This window comes from Lithobates pipiens, unplaced genomic scaffold, assembly GCF_037356315.1.
Source record: "Lithobates pipiens isolate NorthernLeopardFrog02 unplaced genomic scaffold, aLitPip1_a1.2 Scaffold_23, whole genome shotgun sequence".
Taxonomy (NCBI): domain Eukaryota; kingdom Metazoa; phylum Chordata; class Amphibia; order Anura; family Ranidae; genus Lithobates; species Lithobates pipiens.
In genome coordinates, this window is record NW_027507785.1 from 87876312 (window position 1) to 87896902 (window position 20591).

The 20591-nt window shown below is 41.9% G+C and overlaps 1 protein-coding gene across 1 annotated transcript in view; it reads right to left on the reverse strand.

Moving 5' to 3' along the window:
* The window catches only part of EOGT (EGF domain specific O-linked N-acetylglucosamine transferase), an 83912-nt gene that overhangs the window by 49940 nt on the left and 13381 nt on the right, over positions 1-20591 (reverse strand). The window contains exons 4-7 of the mRNA XM_077451978.1: positions 17927-18035; positions 17754-17848; positions 16261-16365; positions 399-505 (exon numbers count right to left, since the gene is read on the reverse strand). Coding sequence (XP_077308104.1) covers positions 399-505; positions 16261-16365; positions 17754-17848; positions 17927-18035 — 416 coding nt within the window. The remainder of the gene's footprint in view (positions 1-398; positions 506-16260; positions 16366-17753; positions 17849-17926; positions 18036-20591) is intronic.

Consider the following 20591-nt stretch of genomic DNA (forward strand, 5'->3'; position numbering starts at 1 on the left):
AAAACAGCAGTTTGGAAAAGGAACCCTTCCAATCTGAGAGACCTGAAGCAGTTGGCGAAAGAAGAGTGGTCCAAAACTCTAGTAGGTGTTAGAAACTCATAAATGGTTACAGGAAGCAATTGATTTCAGGTATTTTTCTCCAAGGGTTGTGCTACCAAATAATAAATTGAGGGTGTCAATAACTTTGTCCAGTCTATTTTTGGAGTTTTGCGTGGAATGTGTAAGATTTGGTTTTTTATTTCTCCACTTTGTGTCATAGTAATACAAAAGAAATAAGCATGAGAATGGTTAAACATTTGGAATTGCAACAATTTTCTGGGCGAAGGACAGGGGTGCCAATATTTTTGGCCATGACTAATAGATTTTAAATCTAATCATCAGCTTCAAGGGGCAATTACCTGCATCCAGCTTCATGATATAAGTTGGTTTTTCAATGATGATGTTACAGTGTCCATCCTCTATAGGTCTGAAGGATAAAGAGCTGTATGACTGCAGTTCTGCAAACCTAGAATTCATAGGAAAATTAATAAGAATGAGGACTTGTAAAGCACATGTCAAAGCCGCTGAGAGACTGAAACATTTGACAGTTGTCACTTCATATGCAGCACACCGAAATCAACAGGATTATACTAATGAGATAATTCTATCATAATTTGATTCAAGTGACGTGAGGGGTGGCAATAAGACTGGTTGACGGGAGTGGATGGCAGTGATGGATCACCAGTCTGCACTAACAGAAGAGGCACCACAGAGGGTCACATGACAGCAGATTCAGTTGTAAAAGGCTTTTAGAAGGGTTTTTCATTCTGAATGGGTGGGAAGTATGGGGGGGGGGGGATTGATTTTTGCCCAAAAATTTACTTTATATCAGAACTAAACTAAACCCCCAGAAATACACACCTCCACCTTCCAGCGATGCAGCGTTTACATCCCCTACCAGCCGCTGTCATCTCCTCCCCAGTTGCTTCCAGGTGCTGGGTTTTCAGGCCTCTTGATTGGCCAATGGTGAAAAGATGTCATCCCACGCATGCATACAAATGAGCCAAATCAGGCATCATCGGCTGGTTCAATATAAACTGGCCGGCATTTGGCCTGTGTTTATGGCAGCCAGTCCAACAGAAGCCGGCTGATTTGGCCGGCTCCTGCTGGAAGAGAAAAACCAGCAGGGAACCGACTCCCGATCAGTGTCCCCCTGTCAGAACACAACAGCTCAGCAGGGAAGATCACTGTACTAACATTGGATATTAGTACAGTAGCTCTGACCAATGGGTTGAACGGAAAAAAATTCACAGAGTGTACCAGGCATTAGTCATTCTGGCACAGCCAGAGTGTGCCAAGAATGCATGCTGAGGTAAACACCTGCAGATCAGTGTACATTCATGAGCAGGCAGGTTTGTTGGTTACATTTTATGTCTCTTCTGCAATAAAGAGCTGCCTGCTTGCAGTTTTGTAATTGTTAAAGTGATACTAAAGTCTTGTTTTTTTTAAAGAATAACAAACATATTATACTTACCTGCCCTGTGCAGTGGATTTGCACAGAGCAGCCCGATCCTCCTCTTCTCGGTTCCCTCTTCTGTGCTCCTTGCCCATCCCTCCTGTTGAGTGCCCCCGCAGCTAGGAGCTTGCTATGGGGGCACTTGAGCCGAGCCATAGCTCCGTGTGTCCATTCAAACAGCGCAGCGGCTTCCGGTCCTACCACTTTCTCTCCTTATTGGCTGACTGACTTTAATTGACAGCAGTGGGAGCAAATGGCGTTGCGCTGCCGTCTCAGCCAATAAGGAGGGGAGTCCTGGGCAGCCGAGACACTCCTGCAACACTGCTGTATCTAGATGGGGCTTGGGTAAGTATTAAGGCGGCTGCTACACACAAAAGGCTTTTTATTTTAATGCATAGAATGCATTAAGATAAAAAAAAAAAAAAAAACTTTTGCCTTTACAACCACTAAGTTTAATTCCACTCTTTTTTTGTATTGTTCCAATGTCTTTTCTTTTTGTTTTTAAAGAGTTAACTCCCCAATAAGTTTTTTACCCAGTCTTTCCATTGCTGGAACCTAGGCTGGTATTTGCTTGATACTTCCCACGTTTATAAGACAGCACTTGAGTGTTTCCAGGAATCTGTGATCTCATGTGTCTCAATGGAATCTCACTCTTGGAGTCTTATTCTTCCAGCACCGTCATGTCGGCTAACCCATCGTGGCTCCCAGCCAAGACAAGTTCCAACGTACCAATAGGAAACCGTGTCGTCCAAGCATACAAATATGACTTCCCACTGGATAACTCCACCATACTTAAAAGAAACCTGTGCTGAGAGAAATACATGGCTACCAGTGTTCACCGCCTTCTGAAAATGCTAGTTGTCTGGCTCTCTATGGCTGCAATCCTGTGAGTCACTGACCCAGAACAAGAAAAGTGTGGATAGAGAAAGACAGAAGTCCTAACTCTGCATGTTCTTTCTGGCTCAGTCAATGTGTTAATCACAGTCAGACAGCTAGAAAGGAAGCCCATATAATCCCCTCCATACAGGTTTAAAAATGTGGAGGAGCGGCGAGTTCACCACTCCAAAGAAGCTGCTGGCAGGGCTTTTTCTGACGCCCTGCCAGCGCACCGCTCCAGTGTGAAAGCCCGAGGAATGGAGGCGCTTTTTCAGGTGCTATTTTTAGCGCTGTAGCGCCTGAAAAACACATCCAATGTGAAAGGGATCTAAGTAAAGAAGGGGAAGAAAAGTTGTGTTTTAAAATTCCCAGACTGCTGCACCGCCTATGTGGGTAATGGCAGCTAATTACCCACGGAGTTGTGGCTGGAGTTTGTGATTGTGAAGTTTCCCAAAATAATTGCCTTAGGGGGAGAAAGTATCTCTCCTTCAGTTCGATTGTTACTGGTTAAACATATGATGTGGGATCTTTCATTACCTGTTCGACCAAGAATGCAGTTTGAACACATGCCCTTGCGGCCTACATTATGTGGGTTACACTATTTGCAAGCTAGAAACCAGGCTTAAGGAGCATTTGGAGAACATTCGTAAAGATTTTTTGAACCATAGTCTATCAAAACGTTACACTTTGTGCCATAATAAGAGTTTAAAGGGTACATCCTTTATGGCTATAGATAGGTTTCATCCTCATTGGAGAGGCAGCCACATCAGGAGAGAGATCTCAAAGATGGAGACTTGGTGGATTTTGTGTTTAAAATCTTATAGACCTTTTGGCTTAAATATAGAATAGGATGTCATTGCGTTTATCAACAATAGCTGAATCCCTAGATTAACCTTCCTCCTTTTCTATATATTTTTAGCTAATGTTTTCATGTTGTTTTTATGTATTAGTATTTTTTATATATTACCTGTTTCCAACCACTAGATGGCAGCATTGCTTCTATTCCACAGTCGGTCTTTGATTAAGACGTTTGTGGAATTTTATAAATTTTTCTATTTTTAAATTTGATGTTTTTTGGTTGTTTTGATCACTTTGATTTATATTTATCATCCGTTTCCAAATTGGCCCAGTTCTTTCTCCTTATCCTCTCTCAGAAACCAGATTGGTATATTGTATAAATGTTCCTTGTCTGGTCTCCCTAAACATGGCCGTCGTGGGTGTGTCTAGTCATGCATGTCTTAGTTATGACGTGGTTCCGCTCCCGGTGGATGAAAGAGGCTTGGAATGCAGGGGGGAGGGGCGTTTCTAGCTCGCCCTCCCTCCTAAATAAAGAGGATATGATGATCTCTGACCACGCCTCTGAAGACGTTCCTATTGGACGAAACGACACGTAGGGCGGAGCTCTGACATCACAGCGCTTTAACGTGCCGACCGTGGCCATCTTTGTGGTTGGAAACAATTGATATCCATGACAGATTGTAGCTTGTGACATGCCTGCTTTTATCTAATGCAATGTGAGAACCCTAGCTGATTTTTATGAAATAAATTCACCCTAAATACTACACCATGAGGAGTTGCCTTTTTGTGTTTCATACATGTACCTATGAATTTCCATTTGGTGAGACTACAAGATCCAGCCATCTATGATCCAATTGAAGTGGTTCTGTGGCGATGTTAATATATCACGCTTGTTTGACCACCTGTAACTCAGTGGTCCATTTTCTTTGGTAAAAAGCCCGGTGGGTTGATGTTCGGTGGAGGATAATTTCATGCTCACCTTATTGTCTCTGTCTACACGGTGGGTGGTTCCAGCTGTTTCCTTGAACAAGGATTCTGTTTTAACACTATGGACTCTTACTTTATAATTTTACGTTTTCAGTGCTGCATACATTCACCTTCATGAAAATGATGTTATCGACATTCAGCTGATAAGAGAAAAAGGTGGCAATACTGGCACCAAAAACGAACCGGGATTTTACAGCAAGTTTGCAGCAGTTTTACTGCAAATTCACTGCGATTTTACCTTGAATTTGCATGCCGATTTTACCATGATTTACTGTGCTTGTGGTGCGTTTTTCCTGTGACTCAAAAACCGCATCAAAACATAACATGGGTGTGTTAATGCCGTGTTCTTGCTGCGTTTTCAATGCATTTGAACTGGGAGGTGCATTTTTTAACTGACCAAAAATGCACCAAGCCGGATTTTTAACACCACAATGGAAGCGCAACTGACCAGTGTGCATATATAAATATAATTTAAAAGGGATATATTTTGCTTGAGCTTTTCTTGCGCTAAAGGTCCCAATAATGGCCGGCAATAAATCCATATTTTAAATTGATGATATTGAATTAAAAAGTCGAATATGATACAATTATATCAAAAAATATAAATATTTTTAAAAAGTCATTTTCAGTTTTCAGCCAAATGCATCCTACATTTTCAGTACCAAAATCTCCATTCGGTGCACCTCTAATTAAATGTATTTTTATTTAAATGCTATAAAAACTTAAGTTTTTTATATGCAAGTATCTGAATTTGACTTGAAATCGGCCGCTTGCAATCCCCTGTACAGCAATGCTCAGATTTAGAGAGGGAAAAGCTACCAAGATAATAAGAGCGACAGAGAGATGAGCTCATCAGTCTGCTGCTTCTCCCTTCAGTGTCCAATCACAGGTTGGAGGAAAGACCAGACCTCTATTGCCTAAGTGAAGCAGAAAAAAAAAAAAAAAAAAAAAAAAGGTCTCCTGCCCTAGCAGACAATGTAAATAAGCAGAAATACAAACCCTTCTGCAAGTAGTAGCTGTTAGGAGTTCAGCTTGCTCATGTTACAATTATCTGTAAAAGTAAAAAGATCTAACCTACATTCAAATACAGCAAGGAACAGGGAAAGGTCTCATAAAAATGTTGTGTGGCCCCAAAAAGCAAGTATACCAGTCTGCGACTCCCAATCAATAGCAGAGAAAGCAAAAACACAAAACGGAGCCATCGATTTCTGTCTACGGTAGGTGTAAAGAAATTGATTAGACCTCTCTGGCCTGACTTTGATTTATACCTATGGTGTTTAATTACAATTGTACTACTTTGGCTACTACAAAAAAGTGCAAACCTGAGATTTAAAAAAAATCAGTGAAAGGAAGAACTCCAGGCAAGTCACATTAAGGCTGCATTCACACCTGAGCATTTTCAGCTCGTAAAACGCCAGAAAAAAACGCCAAACAATCAAAATCCCATTAGTTTAAATGGCCCCTGTTCACATCTGAGCGTTTTGTAGCCTGAAGCAAAACGTCTGAAGCTCAAAAAAGTACATGAGCTTCTTTTTGGGCAGATTACAGGTCGTTTTTCTGCTTTTTACATTGGTGACCTTTTGACCTGTGCAAAATCATGGCAAAAAAATGCTGTAAAAACGCACTTTCACGACTTTCTGCCTGAAAATGAAACGCTCAGGTGTGAATGAAGCCTTAACAAAAAGGTATCAGCAGGTCAGCATGGTGAACTAAAAAAGTACCCAGTTCTACTTTTTTTAAATATTTTATTTACTACGGGTTGTTTTTTTTTTTTTTTTAAACAATGTATGCTGAACGTTACATACTATCTATTCACATATCCCGTGTACAAACTAAGGCCCCTATTTCACACATGCACACATGTACACACATGCTAGGGCCAATTAAAAGGAGAACAGCTAAAGCTCGGTTGGTTGTACTTCTGTAGACCACAAGAGTGCAGTTTGTTCTGCACTCCTGTGACCCATTTTCAGCAGACAGTGGGCTGAAGTCTGCTGTCGGCTGACGCCACAGCCTGACATGTTGGCGGATCCTTCTTTCCCAAGCCACTTCCGTAAAACATTTTCTTGACCTTGGATTTTTGCAGGCAACTCTTTTTTGGATGATGGGGAGTGTCATTTCATCAACTGGCACTTAGATTTCGGATCGAACTGGTAGCACCAGTGTCTCATCCCCTGTAACAATGGTTTTCAGAAAGGATGGATCCTGGTCACACATGGTAATGAAATCTCCAGAGGTTTCCATCCATTTTGCTTTCTGTTCGTCTGTCAGCTTGAGCAGCACAAACCGGGAACAGATTTTCCACTGATCCAATTCTTTGAGGACGAAGGTGCACACCGTGTCCTTGATCAGCCCCAATTCCTTTGCAATCAGAGAGTTAGACGCCAGAATTTGTCGCACTCGCTCCATTTATTTCTGGGGGTTCTGATTGTCAATGGCCGACCTGAACGTGACTCATCCTTCATTCCCATCACAAAAGCGTTTGAACTAGTAGTAAACACATTTCCTGCTCACAGCTTCTGCCCAGTACACTTGCACCAACATCTCATGCGTCTCCGTCGCCATTTTCCCCACAATTTGTAGCAGAACATGAGGTTAACTTGTTACTCAATTGCACTGTGACCTCACTTCTCATACAGACTGTTCAACTGTCCACAGTGTCCCTTATGGTCATGTGTACTCCATGCTAGGTGGCACTTCTCGTGTGTCTCTGGATAACCATGTGCATGCGCGCACACCTGGCCCATGTTGCCGTTAAAATGTCGGACCATGTCACCAGACTTTTTAGACACTCCTCGTATATCTAAAGCCCCTTGGTCGAAATCTCCCAATAATCCTTTTTGGTCCAATCTCACTTTAGATGAGCATTGCTCATTACCTGATCCACAACAATGGTCCTCCCAGGAAGGTTAAATATTTGTGCCTTCGCTTTACTTTTCGACATTTGTGGGAACACTTAAATCTGCCTTCTAATTATTTATTCTATCATTACCAGCTGGACTGCTGCGTATTTTGTAATGGAGAGTAATGGAATAACCTTTATTCCTTATATTATCCTTTTTGTGATCTGTGCGCTGACTTTTCCTTAATGCCGCGTACAAACGACCGGACTTTGACGGACTTGGTCTGGCGGACTGGAATCCTTTCGGACAATTCGATCATGTGTGGGCCCCAGTGGACTTTTTCTTCCCAAAAGTCTGGCAGACCTAGAAATAAAAAACTTGCTTCAAATCTTTCTGATGGACTCGAGTCCGGTCGAAAAATCCGGTCGTGTGTGTGCTAGTCCAACGGACTAAAACCGACACTAGGGCAGCTATTGGATACTGGCTATGAACTTCCTTATTCTAAGTCATCACTTTCGAATCCATCGGACTTTTGGAGTGATCGTGTGTGGCCAAGTCCGTTCGTTTGAAAGTCCGGTGGACCTCAGCTGCAAAGTCCGCCGGACCAAGTCCATCGAAAAGTCTGGCCGCGTGTATGCGGCAATACAATTTTATGAAACTTGGGAACTTGGGGGGGTGCTTTTTCTTTTTTGTCTGTACTTTATTTATGACATTTCGGATCTACATGATTGTTGCAGGTCAGCAGTAAAGCAAAGGGACATTATAAGAGCCAGGGAACTAGCATTTGTAGAAGGTGGACAGCAATCGCAGCCTTCAGGTTTCTCTTAGGAAATATTTGCTTTAAATATAGCCCTAAAAGTATTCCAGCTCCAGTACACATAAAAAAGGTAGAAAACTTTTGGGCTGCACAGCGGGCTGATGTAGCAAGCTTGGCACTGCAGGTCCCCAAGGGTGAAAAAATTCCACAGGACAATCAGTCAGTAATCTAACCAGATAGTAAATTTAATGCCCCCTTCCCCCAGTGTTACCTGGACTTTCCTGTTGGGAACTGATTGAGTGTCCTAAAGAACCATTTTAGGGACTTAGAAGCCAAATTGAGGAAAAGGACCTCCAAGGTGGTATTCTCAGGACTACTACCGGTACCTCGAGCCACACCAGAAAGGCAGAGGGAGATTAGGTAAGTAAACAAGTGGCTGAGGAGCTGGAGTAGTAAAGGAGGGGTTTGGGTTCCTGGAGGACTGGGCTGACTTCTCAGTCAGTCACCAGTACTATAGAAGGGACGGACTGCACCTAAATGAGGAGGGTGCAGATCTGCTGGGAGTAAAGATGGCCAAAAAGTTAGAGGGGTTTTTAAACCAGGTGACCGGTGGGGGTCCAGAGGTAGAGATAGTCAGCACAGAGGGTAATATTGGGGCATTAGTGGTAGGTTGACTAAAACACATAAACCCAAAGTAAGTATAGTAACAATGCCATGAGCCTGGCATACAAAATGGGTGAACTAGAGATACCCGTTGTACGAGGAGGATTTGGATTTTGTGAGAATTTCAGAGACTTGGTTCAACAGCTTTCATGATTGGCTGGCCACCATTCAAGGGTATACCCTTTATCACAGGGATAGAGGGTAAAAAAGGGGGAGGGGTATGTCTATATATAAAGAATAAAGTGAATGTGAGAGATGATCTCACTAAGGGAGCTAGGGAGGAGGTGGAATCCTTATGGGCATAGCTCCAAAGGGATGAAGCTATGGGGGAAATAATACTGGGAGTATGTTATAAGCCCCCTAACCTGAGGAAGGAGGGGATGATGCACCTCCTATCACAATTTGGATTAGCAGCAAGGATGGGAAGTGTTATCATAATGGGGGATTTCTTTTTTTTTTTGCTTCAAAATGCAGCTTTATTGAGCATAAGAGACAGGTTAATGACAGCATTGCCTGGCGCAACAGGCGCCACTAACACAAACAGGTGCATTTCACATACAAGTGTTGGAAACATACAGGTAGTTGCAAGAGTAACTCATGAGACACAAAGCAGTGAGAAGACTGTTTGACAGAGGTTGACACGGGAGATCCGCTGGCACAGCAGACTAAGAACAACTAGCCCTCGACGCTACAAGTGGAGGGGTCTTCCAACAAACCCGTCCCAAATTTTATTAAATTTATGGGGGCAGCCTCTGTGAGAGTATAGCATTTTCTTATGGGGGAGAGTAACATTAATCGCTCTTATCCATTGTTGTATAGTAGGGGGATTTCCTCTCAACCATGTTCTGGCTATCTGCATTCTGGCCTGAAATAAGGTTTCTTGTAGAAAAATGTTAAGGTATTTATCGCTGTCAGATAGGGAGAGGAGCCCCAGAAGGCATTGTCTAGGGCATAACGACAGTGGGGAGCCCATGCGGTCATGGAGGAACTGGACAACCTGTGCCCAGTAAACCTGTATGATCGGACATGCCCAAATTAGATGGTAAAAGGAGGCGTCCAAGGAAGTGCAGCGGGGGCAGCGGGGATCATAATCAGGCCTGTACTTGGCTATACGATGGGGTGTAAGGTAGGACCTGTGGAGGACATAAAGGTGGGTAAGGCGGTCCGAGAGCCTAGGCGACACAATTTTGTGGTTCGCCAAAGCCTCGTCCCAGTCTTCAACCGATACCGCTCCGAGATCACCCTCCCACCGAGAACGGACCTGAGAGGCAACAGTCAAGGCAATGGGAGTCAACAGGTAAGTATACAGCCGTGAAATCAACTGTGCGTGCTCGAGACCCAACACTATATCATAATGGGGGATTTCAATTATCCAGACAGACTGAGCAGAGGGAACCACGCATTCATCTAAGGCTCGCCAGTTCCTAAATGTCTTGCAGGACAATATCATGCTTCAGATGGTAGACGCACCAACTAGAAATAAAGCGTTACTAGATCTACCGTTTACCAACAATACAGACCTGATCACGGATGTGGAAATACGGGGCAATTTAGGAAACAGCAATCACAGGTCAATGGCTTCGGTATAAATCACACAAATAGGAAACATAAGGGGAATACAGAGACACTGAATTTCAAAAGAGCCAACTTCCCTAAACTATGAACCTTGCTAGAAGGCATAAATTGGAATAAAATCTTAGGAACAAAGAACATGCAGGAGAGATGGGTTTGATTTAGGAGTATATTAAATAAGGGCATTAGCCAGTGCATCCCATTGGGTAATAAATTTAAAAGAGCGAACAAAAGTCCTGGATAACTTAACTCCAATGTAAAAATGCATATAAAAGCAAAGGAGATGGCCTTCAAAAAATACAAGGTTGAGGGATCATCATCAGCATTCAGACTTTATAAAGAATGCAACAAGAGATGTAAGGGTGCAATTAGGGTGGCTAAGATAGAACACAAAAGACACATAGCGGAGGAGAGCAAAAAATAAATAAAAAATACCAAGAACTTCAATGTAAACAGAAAAAAAGGGAGGACAGATCATATTGGCCCCATAAAGAATGAGGAAGGAAATCTGGTTACACAAGATGAGGAGATGGCGAAGGTATTGAATTGAATACCGGGGGGCTTCTGTAACCAAAACTGCAGTATTTATCCTCATGAGACATCACAGGAAGCACCCTCATGGCTAACAGAGGACAGAATTAGAATTAGACTTGGGAAACTTAACATTAATAAATCACCGGGACCTGATAGCTTGCACCCAAGGGTACTTGGGGAACTCAAAGTAATTGCCAGACAATTGTTTCTAATTTTTACTGACAGTCTACTGACTGGAATGGTACTAGTGGATTGGAGAAAAGCCAATGTAGCCCCAATATTTAAAAAGGGCCCAAAATACATCCCTGGGAATTACAGACCAGTTAGCCTTACATCAATAGCATGCAAGCTCTTGGAGGGGATGATATGGGACTATAAGATAATAGTAATGAAAACTGTATCAGCAGTAATCAGTGTGGAGTCATGAAGAATCGTTCTTGCCAAACCAATCTATTAACCTTCTATGGAGGAGGTGAGTTGCCATCTAGATAAAGGAAGGCCTGTAGACATGGTGTATCTGGATTTTGCAAAAGCATTTGGCACAGTTCCCCACAAACGTTTACTGTACAAAATATGATCCGTTTGCATGGACCATAGGATGAGTACATGGATTGAAAACTGGCTACAAGGGCGAGTTCAGAGGGTGGTGATAAATGGGGAGTACTCAGAATGGTCAGGGGTGGGGAGTGGGGTCCCCCAGGGTTTTGTGCTGGGAAGAGCCCCAATTAATTTGTTCATAAACCACCTGGAGGATGGGGTAAACAGTTGAATCTCTGTATTTGCAGACGATACTAAGCTAAGCAGGGCAATAACTTCTCTGCAGGATGTGGAAACCTTGCAAGAAGATCTGAACAAATTAATGGGGTGGGCAACTACATGGCTGATGGGGTTTAATGTAGAAAAATGTAAAATAATGCATTTGGGTGGCAAAAATATTAATGCAATCTATACACTGGGGGGAAAACCTCTGGGGGGGGGGGGGGGGGGGGGGCTAGGATGGAAAAGGTCTGTCCTAGTAGATGATAGGATCAGCAATGGCATGCAATGCCAAGCTGCTGCTAACAAAGCAAACAGATTATTAGCATGCGTTAAAAAAGGGAATAACTCCAGAGATAAAATTATAACAAATCTACAAGGCTCTGGTCCTGCTGCACCTGGAGTATGCTGTCCAGTTCTGGGCACCAGTCCTCAGGAAGGAGGTACTGGAAATGGAGCGAGTACAAAGAAGGGCAACAAAGCTAATAAAGGGTCTGGAGGATATTAGTTATAAAGAAAGGTTGCGAGCACTGAACTTATTCTCTCTGGAGAAGAGATGCTTGAGAGGCGATATAATTTCAATTTACAAATACCATACTGGTGACCCCACAATAGGGATAAAACTTTTTCATGGGAGTATAACAAGACAAGTGGCCTCATTAAAATTAGAAAAAAAGAGGTTCAACCATAAACTACGTAGGAGGGTTCTTTACTGTAAGAGCGACAAGGATGTGGAATTCCCTTTCACAGGCGGTGGTCTCAGCGGGGGACATATAATCACACACACAGGTTTGACTTGCTGGACTTGTGTTTTTTTCAACCTCACCTACTATGTAACAAAAAAAGAAAATTGTCGCAAATCACATTTTAAAGATATCCCGGTCCACCGATGGTTGCAAATCAGGGCCGTTGGAGAAGTTCCAGGACCCTGTGGGTATAAGGTGGATGTGATGTCAGCTTGGGGATGGACTACCTCTACATCTCCTTCAGCCCTGTGAGCACCTCAAGCAGCCGTGATTTGCTATAATCAGCGGACCAGGACATCTATGCAGATTAATTTGCATGTGGCCAGGTATGTACTTTGAGTTATAAAATTTTTAAACTGCCCACTAGATGGCGCTTTAATCCCTTTCTATACACACTCACAGGAGCGACGCATTCCAGGTCAAATTGCATACGATTCTTTGCATTGTGATTTGCGCCCATTCATTTTGTATTAATGCAAACCGCACCGCAAAGTATTGGTTTCTGGAGCATTTGGGCAAGTACCGATACTCACGGAAATACTTGGTATCGGCACAGATGTCAGTATCGGTGCATCCCTAATGGTAACATATACTCTACAGAATAGGTAAGAACTGATGATATCTCCCCAGAACACGAAATTAACTTTGTACTTATCCTGGTACAATGATAGGTGGATTTTAGAGGCCTAGATTTAATAGGCTGCTGTAGGAAGAGAATAAGTAGCTCTTGGTACTGATATTTATATCTAAAGCAATTTGTTTTGTGTTGGGTAGAGTGAAGAAGGGTTGGAACCACTGTCAGGTTTTTATTGTTGCTGTCCAATCCATCCACCACCAGACCCTCTTCTGCCTTCAAAATGGGTTCACATACAGTGGGTATAAAAAGTCTACACACCCCTGTTAAAATGTCAGGTTTCTGTGATGTAAAAAAAATTAGACAAAGATCAATCATTTCAGATTTTTTTCCACCTTTAATGTGACCTATAAATGTTACAACTCAGTTGAACAAACTGAAATCTTTTAGGTGGAGGGAAGTAAAAATAAAAAATAATATGGTTGCATAAGTGTGCACATGGAGGGAAGTAATACGTTGTTGAAGCACCTTTTAATTATATTACAGTACTCTGTAGTCTTTTTTGGGTTGAGTCTATTAGCATGGCACACCTTGACCTGGCAATATTTGCCCACTCTTCTTTGCAAAAACACTCCAAATTTGTCAGATTGCCAGGGCATCTCCTCTGCACAGCCCTCTTCAGATCACCTCACAGATTTTCAATAGGATTCAGGTCTGGGCTCTGGCTGAGCCATTCCAAAACTTTAATCTTCTTCTGGTGAAGCCATTCCTTTCTTGATTTGGATATATGCTTTGGTAATAGTCTTGCTAAAAGATGAAGTTCCTCTTTATGTTCGGCTTCCTAGCATAAGCCTGAAGGTTTTGTGCCAATATGGACTGGTATTTGGAACTGTTCATAATTCCCTCAACCGTGACTAAGGCTCCTGAAGCTCCAGCTAAAGAAAAACGGCCCCAAAGCATGATGCTGCCACCATCAAGCTTCGCTGTGGGTATGGTGTTCTTTTGGTCATGTACAGTTTTGTTTTTTGCGCCAAACACATCTTTTTGGAAACATAGCCAGAAAAAAGTTCAACCTTGGTTTCATCAAACCATAACAGTCTAAAAATTGTTTATACTATCGTGCCCTGCGTCTGCAATCTGTATAAACACAAGCGCTGATACCACCGCTGAGTATCTTTGCTGGAGACTATAAAGTTTCAAACACTGCAGCTGCTTAAATTCCTTATCCATAAGAATATGTTCATACAAAAGTCAACAAAAAACAGTTGTCAGAACAAGTGTTGACCCATGTGACCGCGCGTCGCCTCATAATGACATCATTAACATAGCGGTGCGGTTATTCGAACGGCGGAAACCCACAAAAATGAGGTAATTAACCCGACTAATTTATCTTAACAACATACAGTATATAAAGGAAGGGGAGTATGGGTACCGGCACCCTCAGATGATGTCTAATAACAGACGAAAGGTTACGCTGCAGGAGAGGACCATTAGTGAAGGCCATAGGAGCACAACTATATGTGAGCCTAATGCAGTCCAGGGGATGGGTGAGCAAATAAATTAACCTGCAGTGATCCTGACGAATATTCTGTGTTTATGATTTTAAAGCCTATTGGAAATTGTCGTTTGTGAGTGGATTTTTTGCTGTTTTATTCAAATAAATGTAATAGTTTTTTTACGGAATTACTCTATATATGTTTTCATTTTTTGTCCGTATTATAACCATTGGGGACGGTGGAAGCAATGGTCACAACAATGTTCTAAGGGAGGATGATGAATAATGTATCAACCAGTATTGAGGAGCCCAATGAGTACATGACGTGCGGACTTCACCGGTGCACTTCGGTAAGAGTATTACCAAAGAAGGGGGTGCTCCACTTGTCACAACCCCCTGATTGTGGAATTCACGTGTGGAGGTGTCGCAAAGAGTACGGTGGTGGTGAAAAATAGTTTCCAGCACAAGGGGCCCATATTGGATTATTCTTCCCTTTTGAACTATTCCCCTTTTGGATTGTTTGCACGCAGATAGGGGGTGTAATTCCTCCTGTGTGCATAGTGTTGATTGGAGAAAAAAAACTTTTTTTTTGGACTACGTTGCACACTGTTCTAGAGTCATGTGGAGTTATTGATTTATTTATTTAATCATATATACGTTTGTTATATAAGAAGATGTACATTATTTGAATCGGTAAATTAAGTATCAGCAAATATTCACTTGCATAAGAGCGCTGCTCTCCAGTGTGTCAGTGGATGTGCGGTGACTGCGTTGTCTCACAGCATCTGTTCTGACAACTGGTTTTGTAAAAACCATAACATTATTTCCCATATGATTTTGGGAGATTTCAGATGTGTTTAGTGGGGCTTGGATGTTTTTCTTCATAAGAAAGGGCTTCAATCTTGCCACTCTACCCCAGACACGGATACAGGAGATTGTTGTCACATGTACCACACAGCCGGTACTTGCCAGATATTCCTGCAGCTCCTTTAATGCTGCTGTATTCCACTTGGCAGCCTCCCTGACCAGTTTTCTTCTCGTCTTTTCATCAATTTTGGAGGGACGTCCAGTTCTTGGAAATATCACTGTTGTGCCATATTTATCTCCACTTGATGATGACTGCCATCACTGTGTTCCATGGTATATCTAATACATTGGAAATTCCTTTGTACTCCTCTCCTGACTGATACCTTTTAACAATGAGATCCCTCTGATGCTTTGGAAGCTCTCTGCAAACCATGGCTTTTGCTGTAGGATGCGACTAAGAAAATGTCAGGAAAGACCTACTAGAACAGCTGAACTTTATTTGGGGTTAATCAGAGGCATTCTAAAATGATGGCCGGTGTGTACTGACTCCTATTTAACATCAGTTTGAATGTTATTGCTTAATTCTCAACACAGCTACATCCGGTTATAAGAGGGTGTGCACACTTATAAAAAAAAAAAAATAATGTGGTTGCATATCTACTTAACCTCCCTAAAAGATTTGTTTTTCACAGTTTTTAGGTCACATTAAAAAGGTGGAAAAAGTTGAGAAACGATTTAGCTTTGTCTCATTTTTTTACATCACAGAAACCTGACATTTTAACAGGGGTGTGTAGACTTTTTATATCCACTGTACAATGGTAATACTGTATCATAGCTCATTCAAGAAAAGAGCTGCACACCAAAAATGAACCTCAAAAATAAAAAAAGTTTATTGAAGTTCACATGCATAACCTGAACAAAAATAAAGTGTAAAAGTAAGCATATCCAAAGTTTGTGGGCCTTGCTGGACCGCTTTCCCAAGGTGACAGACACAATGGTCATCTTGAGAAAAGAAATGTTGGCGGACTTGCTTGCCTTTTGAACTTTTTCCTTTACCAGTTTTCCGCATGTGAACCCCAATAAACTTTGATTTTTAAATTTAGGTTTTTGTCACGCTGGCCATTTCTTGAATAGTGTTTTATTGCTGTCTGGTTCCCCTTTGTTAAGAATTTTCACCAGGCCAGAAACGGATGTGAAATCTAAACGCTTACAAATGTCACTGGAATAGGACAAGAAAATAATGACAGGGGCTTTAACCCCATCTACAACAAGAAAAATGGTTTAAGGTTCACTTTAGAACACAAGACCCCTTCCTGTAGAAGGGGTACATAATGATACAGGAAATGATGAGACCTACCAAGACTGCAAGGGGCCCTTCCGCTGATCTTGAGACTGCAGCTTCTTGGAGTCCAGTTCACAGTGACCTCCGATCTCACCATCCTGGATAAAATCCTCCTTAAATCTAAGAAAGAACGGCAAAGGTTCAGCAGTCAGCAACATCTAAAAGGTCCATCATTTTTTAAGAAAATAATTGTTCATTAGCCAGACATTTAATTATAAATATTACCCATTATAAAGCTTAAAGCAAAAATCCAGCCAAATACTTAAATATCCCCCAACTACACAGCATATTAAGGTTGATTTACTAAAACTTGAGAGTGCAAAATCAACCAATCAGCTTCCATGTTTTTTTTTGTCAAAGCTTAACCACTTCATACCCCGCCCATAGTCAAATGACGTCCGCAGGAGGGATCTGTGACGTGGGACGTGGATCTGTGTGTGTAAATACACAGATCCATGTCCTGTCAGGGGAAAGGAGACAGATCATGTGTTCTCAGTACAGAGTAAGACCGATCGGTCTCCTCCCCTTGTGAATCCCCTCCCCCTACACTTAGAATCACTCCCCAGGTAACATATTTAACCCCTTGATCACCCCCTAGTGTTAACCTCTTCCCTGTTAGTGGCATTTATACAGTAATCAGTGCATTTTTATAGCACTGATTGCTGTATAAATGTGAATGGTCCCAAAATAGTGTCAAAAGTGTCCGATGTGACTCTCTACCACCATGTATGCATACCTGTAACTTGACTAGGTTGTATGTATCCCCCCCCCCCCCCCTGGGCTACCCCCCCTTTTTTTTCCCCGTATTCCCCTTATGTATGTTGATTTCTTGTGTTGTTCCTCTTTCTTTTTGTTCAATTTTGAAAATTACAATAAAATACAAATTATACAAAAAAAAAAAAAGTGTCCGATTTGTTCGCCATAATGTCACAGTCACAATAAAATCGCAGCTCACCGCCATTACTAGTAAAAAAAAATTACATAAATCTATCCTCTATTTTGTAGACGTTATAACTTTTGTGCAAACCAATCAATATACGCTTATTGCAATTGCAATTTTTTTTTTTAACAAAAATATGTAGAAGAAAATAGATCAGCCTAAACTGAGGAAAAAAAAATCATTTTTTTTTTTTTTTAAATTTGGGATATTTATTATAGCAAAAAGTAAAAAAATCTAATTTTTTTTTTTCAAACTTGTCACTCTTCTTATGTTTATAGCGCAAAAAATAAAAACCGCAGAGGTGATCAAATACCACCAAAATAAAACTATTTTTTTGGGGAAAAAAAGTTTGATTTGGGTACAGGCATTGCATGACTGCGCAATTGTCATTCAAAATGTGAGAGCGCTGAAAGCTGAAAATTGGTCTGGGCAGGAAGAGGGCTAAAGTGCCCAGTAAGCAAATGGTTAATGTGTGCAAAAAAAATTGCACAAACGGCTCTGGAAATGAAAGAGTTAAATAAATAGGACGTTGATATTTTTAGGCTGGAGTTTTCTAAATCTGTCTGACCTGTCAGGGCCTCTTCTAGGTTTCCTCAAGTCCAGGTAGAGGTTGGTGGCTCTGCAGTGTTGAAGGTTGGCAGAACAGGCCAATAGGGAGTCACCCTAAAAGGGAGAATTATAGGAATGATTATTTTCTATCATGGTGATCAATGATAAAACAGTCTGCACAGGAATACTGACCGGCTCGTGAGGATGACATAAAACTTGCATTTCATAGATCCTCTCCTTCACATATCCGAAGTCTGCCTGTCTCCAGAACACTTCTTGAGCCTCCTCTAAGTTCTTTGCCCTTCAAGAACAAATACATTTAGGACCCAGTCACACCAATGCGTTGTCTGCGTCTTTATACGCCATGTAAGCCAAAAAGTAATTATTATGACCACAAACAGTATTTAAGGCTTTATGTACACAAAGGGGTTGATATACTAAAACTGGAGCACTCAGAATCTGGTGCAGCTATGCACGGTAGCCAATCAGCTTCTAACCTCAGCTTGTCCAATTGAGCTTTGGAAATAAAACCTGGAAGCTGATTGGTTTCTACACAAAAGTGAGCCTGATTTTGCACTCTCCGGCTTTACTAAATAAACCACAAAACTACTTTGACCGCCATCCGTGGGAAAACGCGGCAAATTCACGGACATCGGTTAAAACATTCCTTCCTGGAACATGATTCTTCTGCATTCAGGAGAGTGAGGTTGAAGCTCCCATAACCGCAAATCTAGTAAAAGCCTATGTGTACATGGACAGATGGGCTTTTATGGAGCTTTTGCAAAAAAAAAAAAAAAATAATAATGTTGCTAGTGTACATGATGCCTACCGCGTTTCCCCGAAAATAAGGCCTACCCTGAAAATAAGACCTAGCGTTACTTTCCAAGAGGGCTGCAATATAAGCCCTACCCTGAAAATAAGCCCTAGTTTAAAATGCTTGTAAAAATCCTATAATCCACTCTATTACAGTAGTATATAATGTACAATGTGTGTGTTTCTGTAACATAATTGCAGGGAAGAGAGCTCCAGTGGGTCACAGAAGCGCAGAGCGGCGCTATAACATATGTATTTGGCACAATTACATTACAGAAACACACACATTGTACATTATATACTACTGTTACCACTGTTATATAGTAAATTATAGGATCTTACAAGCATTTTAACTCAGTTCACACTGGGGATTCCTGACAGGCAGGGAGGAAGAGGGGCAGAGAAGACCGCACATTACATGGCAAGACCTACCCGGAAAAAAAGCCCTACTGTGTCCTTTGTTGACAAAATTAATATAAGACCCGGGCATATTTTCGGGGAAACACAGTACCGTATATACTCGAGTATAAGCCGAGATTTTCAGCCTCTTTTTTTAGGCTGAAAGTGCCCCCCTCGGCTTATACTCGAGTCACCGCCGTCTGTCTACCCGATCAGCGTGTCGAGCAGACAGACGGCGGCCATTCCACTATTCAAAAGCCGCGCCTCCCTGTCTGTGATAGGCGGAACACTCAATTTCCCAGCAGTCAGTGGTCCGCCTATCACGGACATCCGCTCATCCTCATACTGCGGACGAGGATGTCCGTGATAGGCGGAACACAGACTGCTGGGAAATTGAGTGTTCCGCCTATCACAGACGGAGGCGCGGCTTTTGAACAGTGGAATGGCCGCCGTCTGTCACAGACGAGAAGAGGTGCGGCGATCGTGGCATGGCCACCGTATGTGCAGAAGGACACAGGCTCGGGACACACAGGGCTGGACACACAGCGATGGACACACAGCGATGGACACACAGCGATGGACACACAGCGATGGACAGGCATGTCTCACCCTCGGCTTATACACGAGTCAATAAGTTTTCCCATTTTTTTTGTGGTAAATTAGGGGCCTCGGCTTATATTCGGATCGACCTATACTCGAGTATATACGGTAAGTTAAAGTGTCACTAATCCCACATCATAAAAAACGATCGAGAAATTGTGTTTTACATGCTGATCCTACTCACTCTATGCTCTCTATCTCCACCTTCTGTTCATGTCAATTCAATTCCCAATTCAACTAGGGATTTTGCAGCTGTGGTGACAACTCTGCACATGCTCAGTTTTCAGTGAGTTTCTATGCTGAGCATTTCCTCCCTATCTGAGCAGCCCATGTGACTATAGAATAAAAACATTTCTTAGCCCATCTAAAAGGGGTTACGTTGACTGCAGCAGACCCAATTGATATTATATATCTGTGCGCCGGTATCTCTTTTTCAGATATCCATGTATAAAGTCACACATATGGGCGTATACACTGTGGCAGCCTACTCCCTCCCTCCTCCATGTTCACTAACCAGATAAATACATGGATATTATATGTAGATTAATGGAGGCTTCGCCTCCCTCTTTTCTGTGACACAGGCTGGAGGGGTGTGACACAGCCTGTGACTGGCACAAATCCGCCCACATCATGTTATTGCCAAAAAAATAATAAAGATTTGATTTCATAGTTACATATCAGGTTGAAAAAAATACACAAGTCCATCTAGTTCAACCAATCATTTCAACCAATTTCAAATAATTATTTGTATGCCAATTTAAAACCGTGAATTCATATTATTTATTTTTACTCTGTATTCCAAAAGGTTTTTTTGTTTTTTTTTGAACACCTGACCAACAGCAGAGGACTAGAAGCTGCTCCTGCTTATGTTTCTCTGCAGACAGGCTGGGAAAGATCTGAGTCATATGACATCTGTATATCAATTAGAAAAAAAAGGTGCTTAGGTGTTTTTTTTTTTTTTTAATAAAATAATTATAATGCCATTATCTACATACAGAAATAGAACGGACAATGTAAATTAAATATGAGTCGGTTGGGGCTTGTT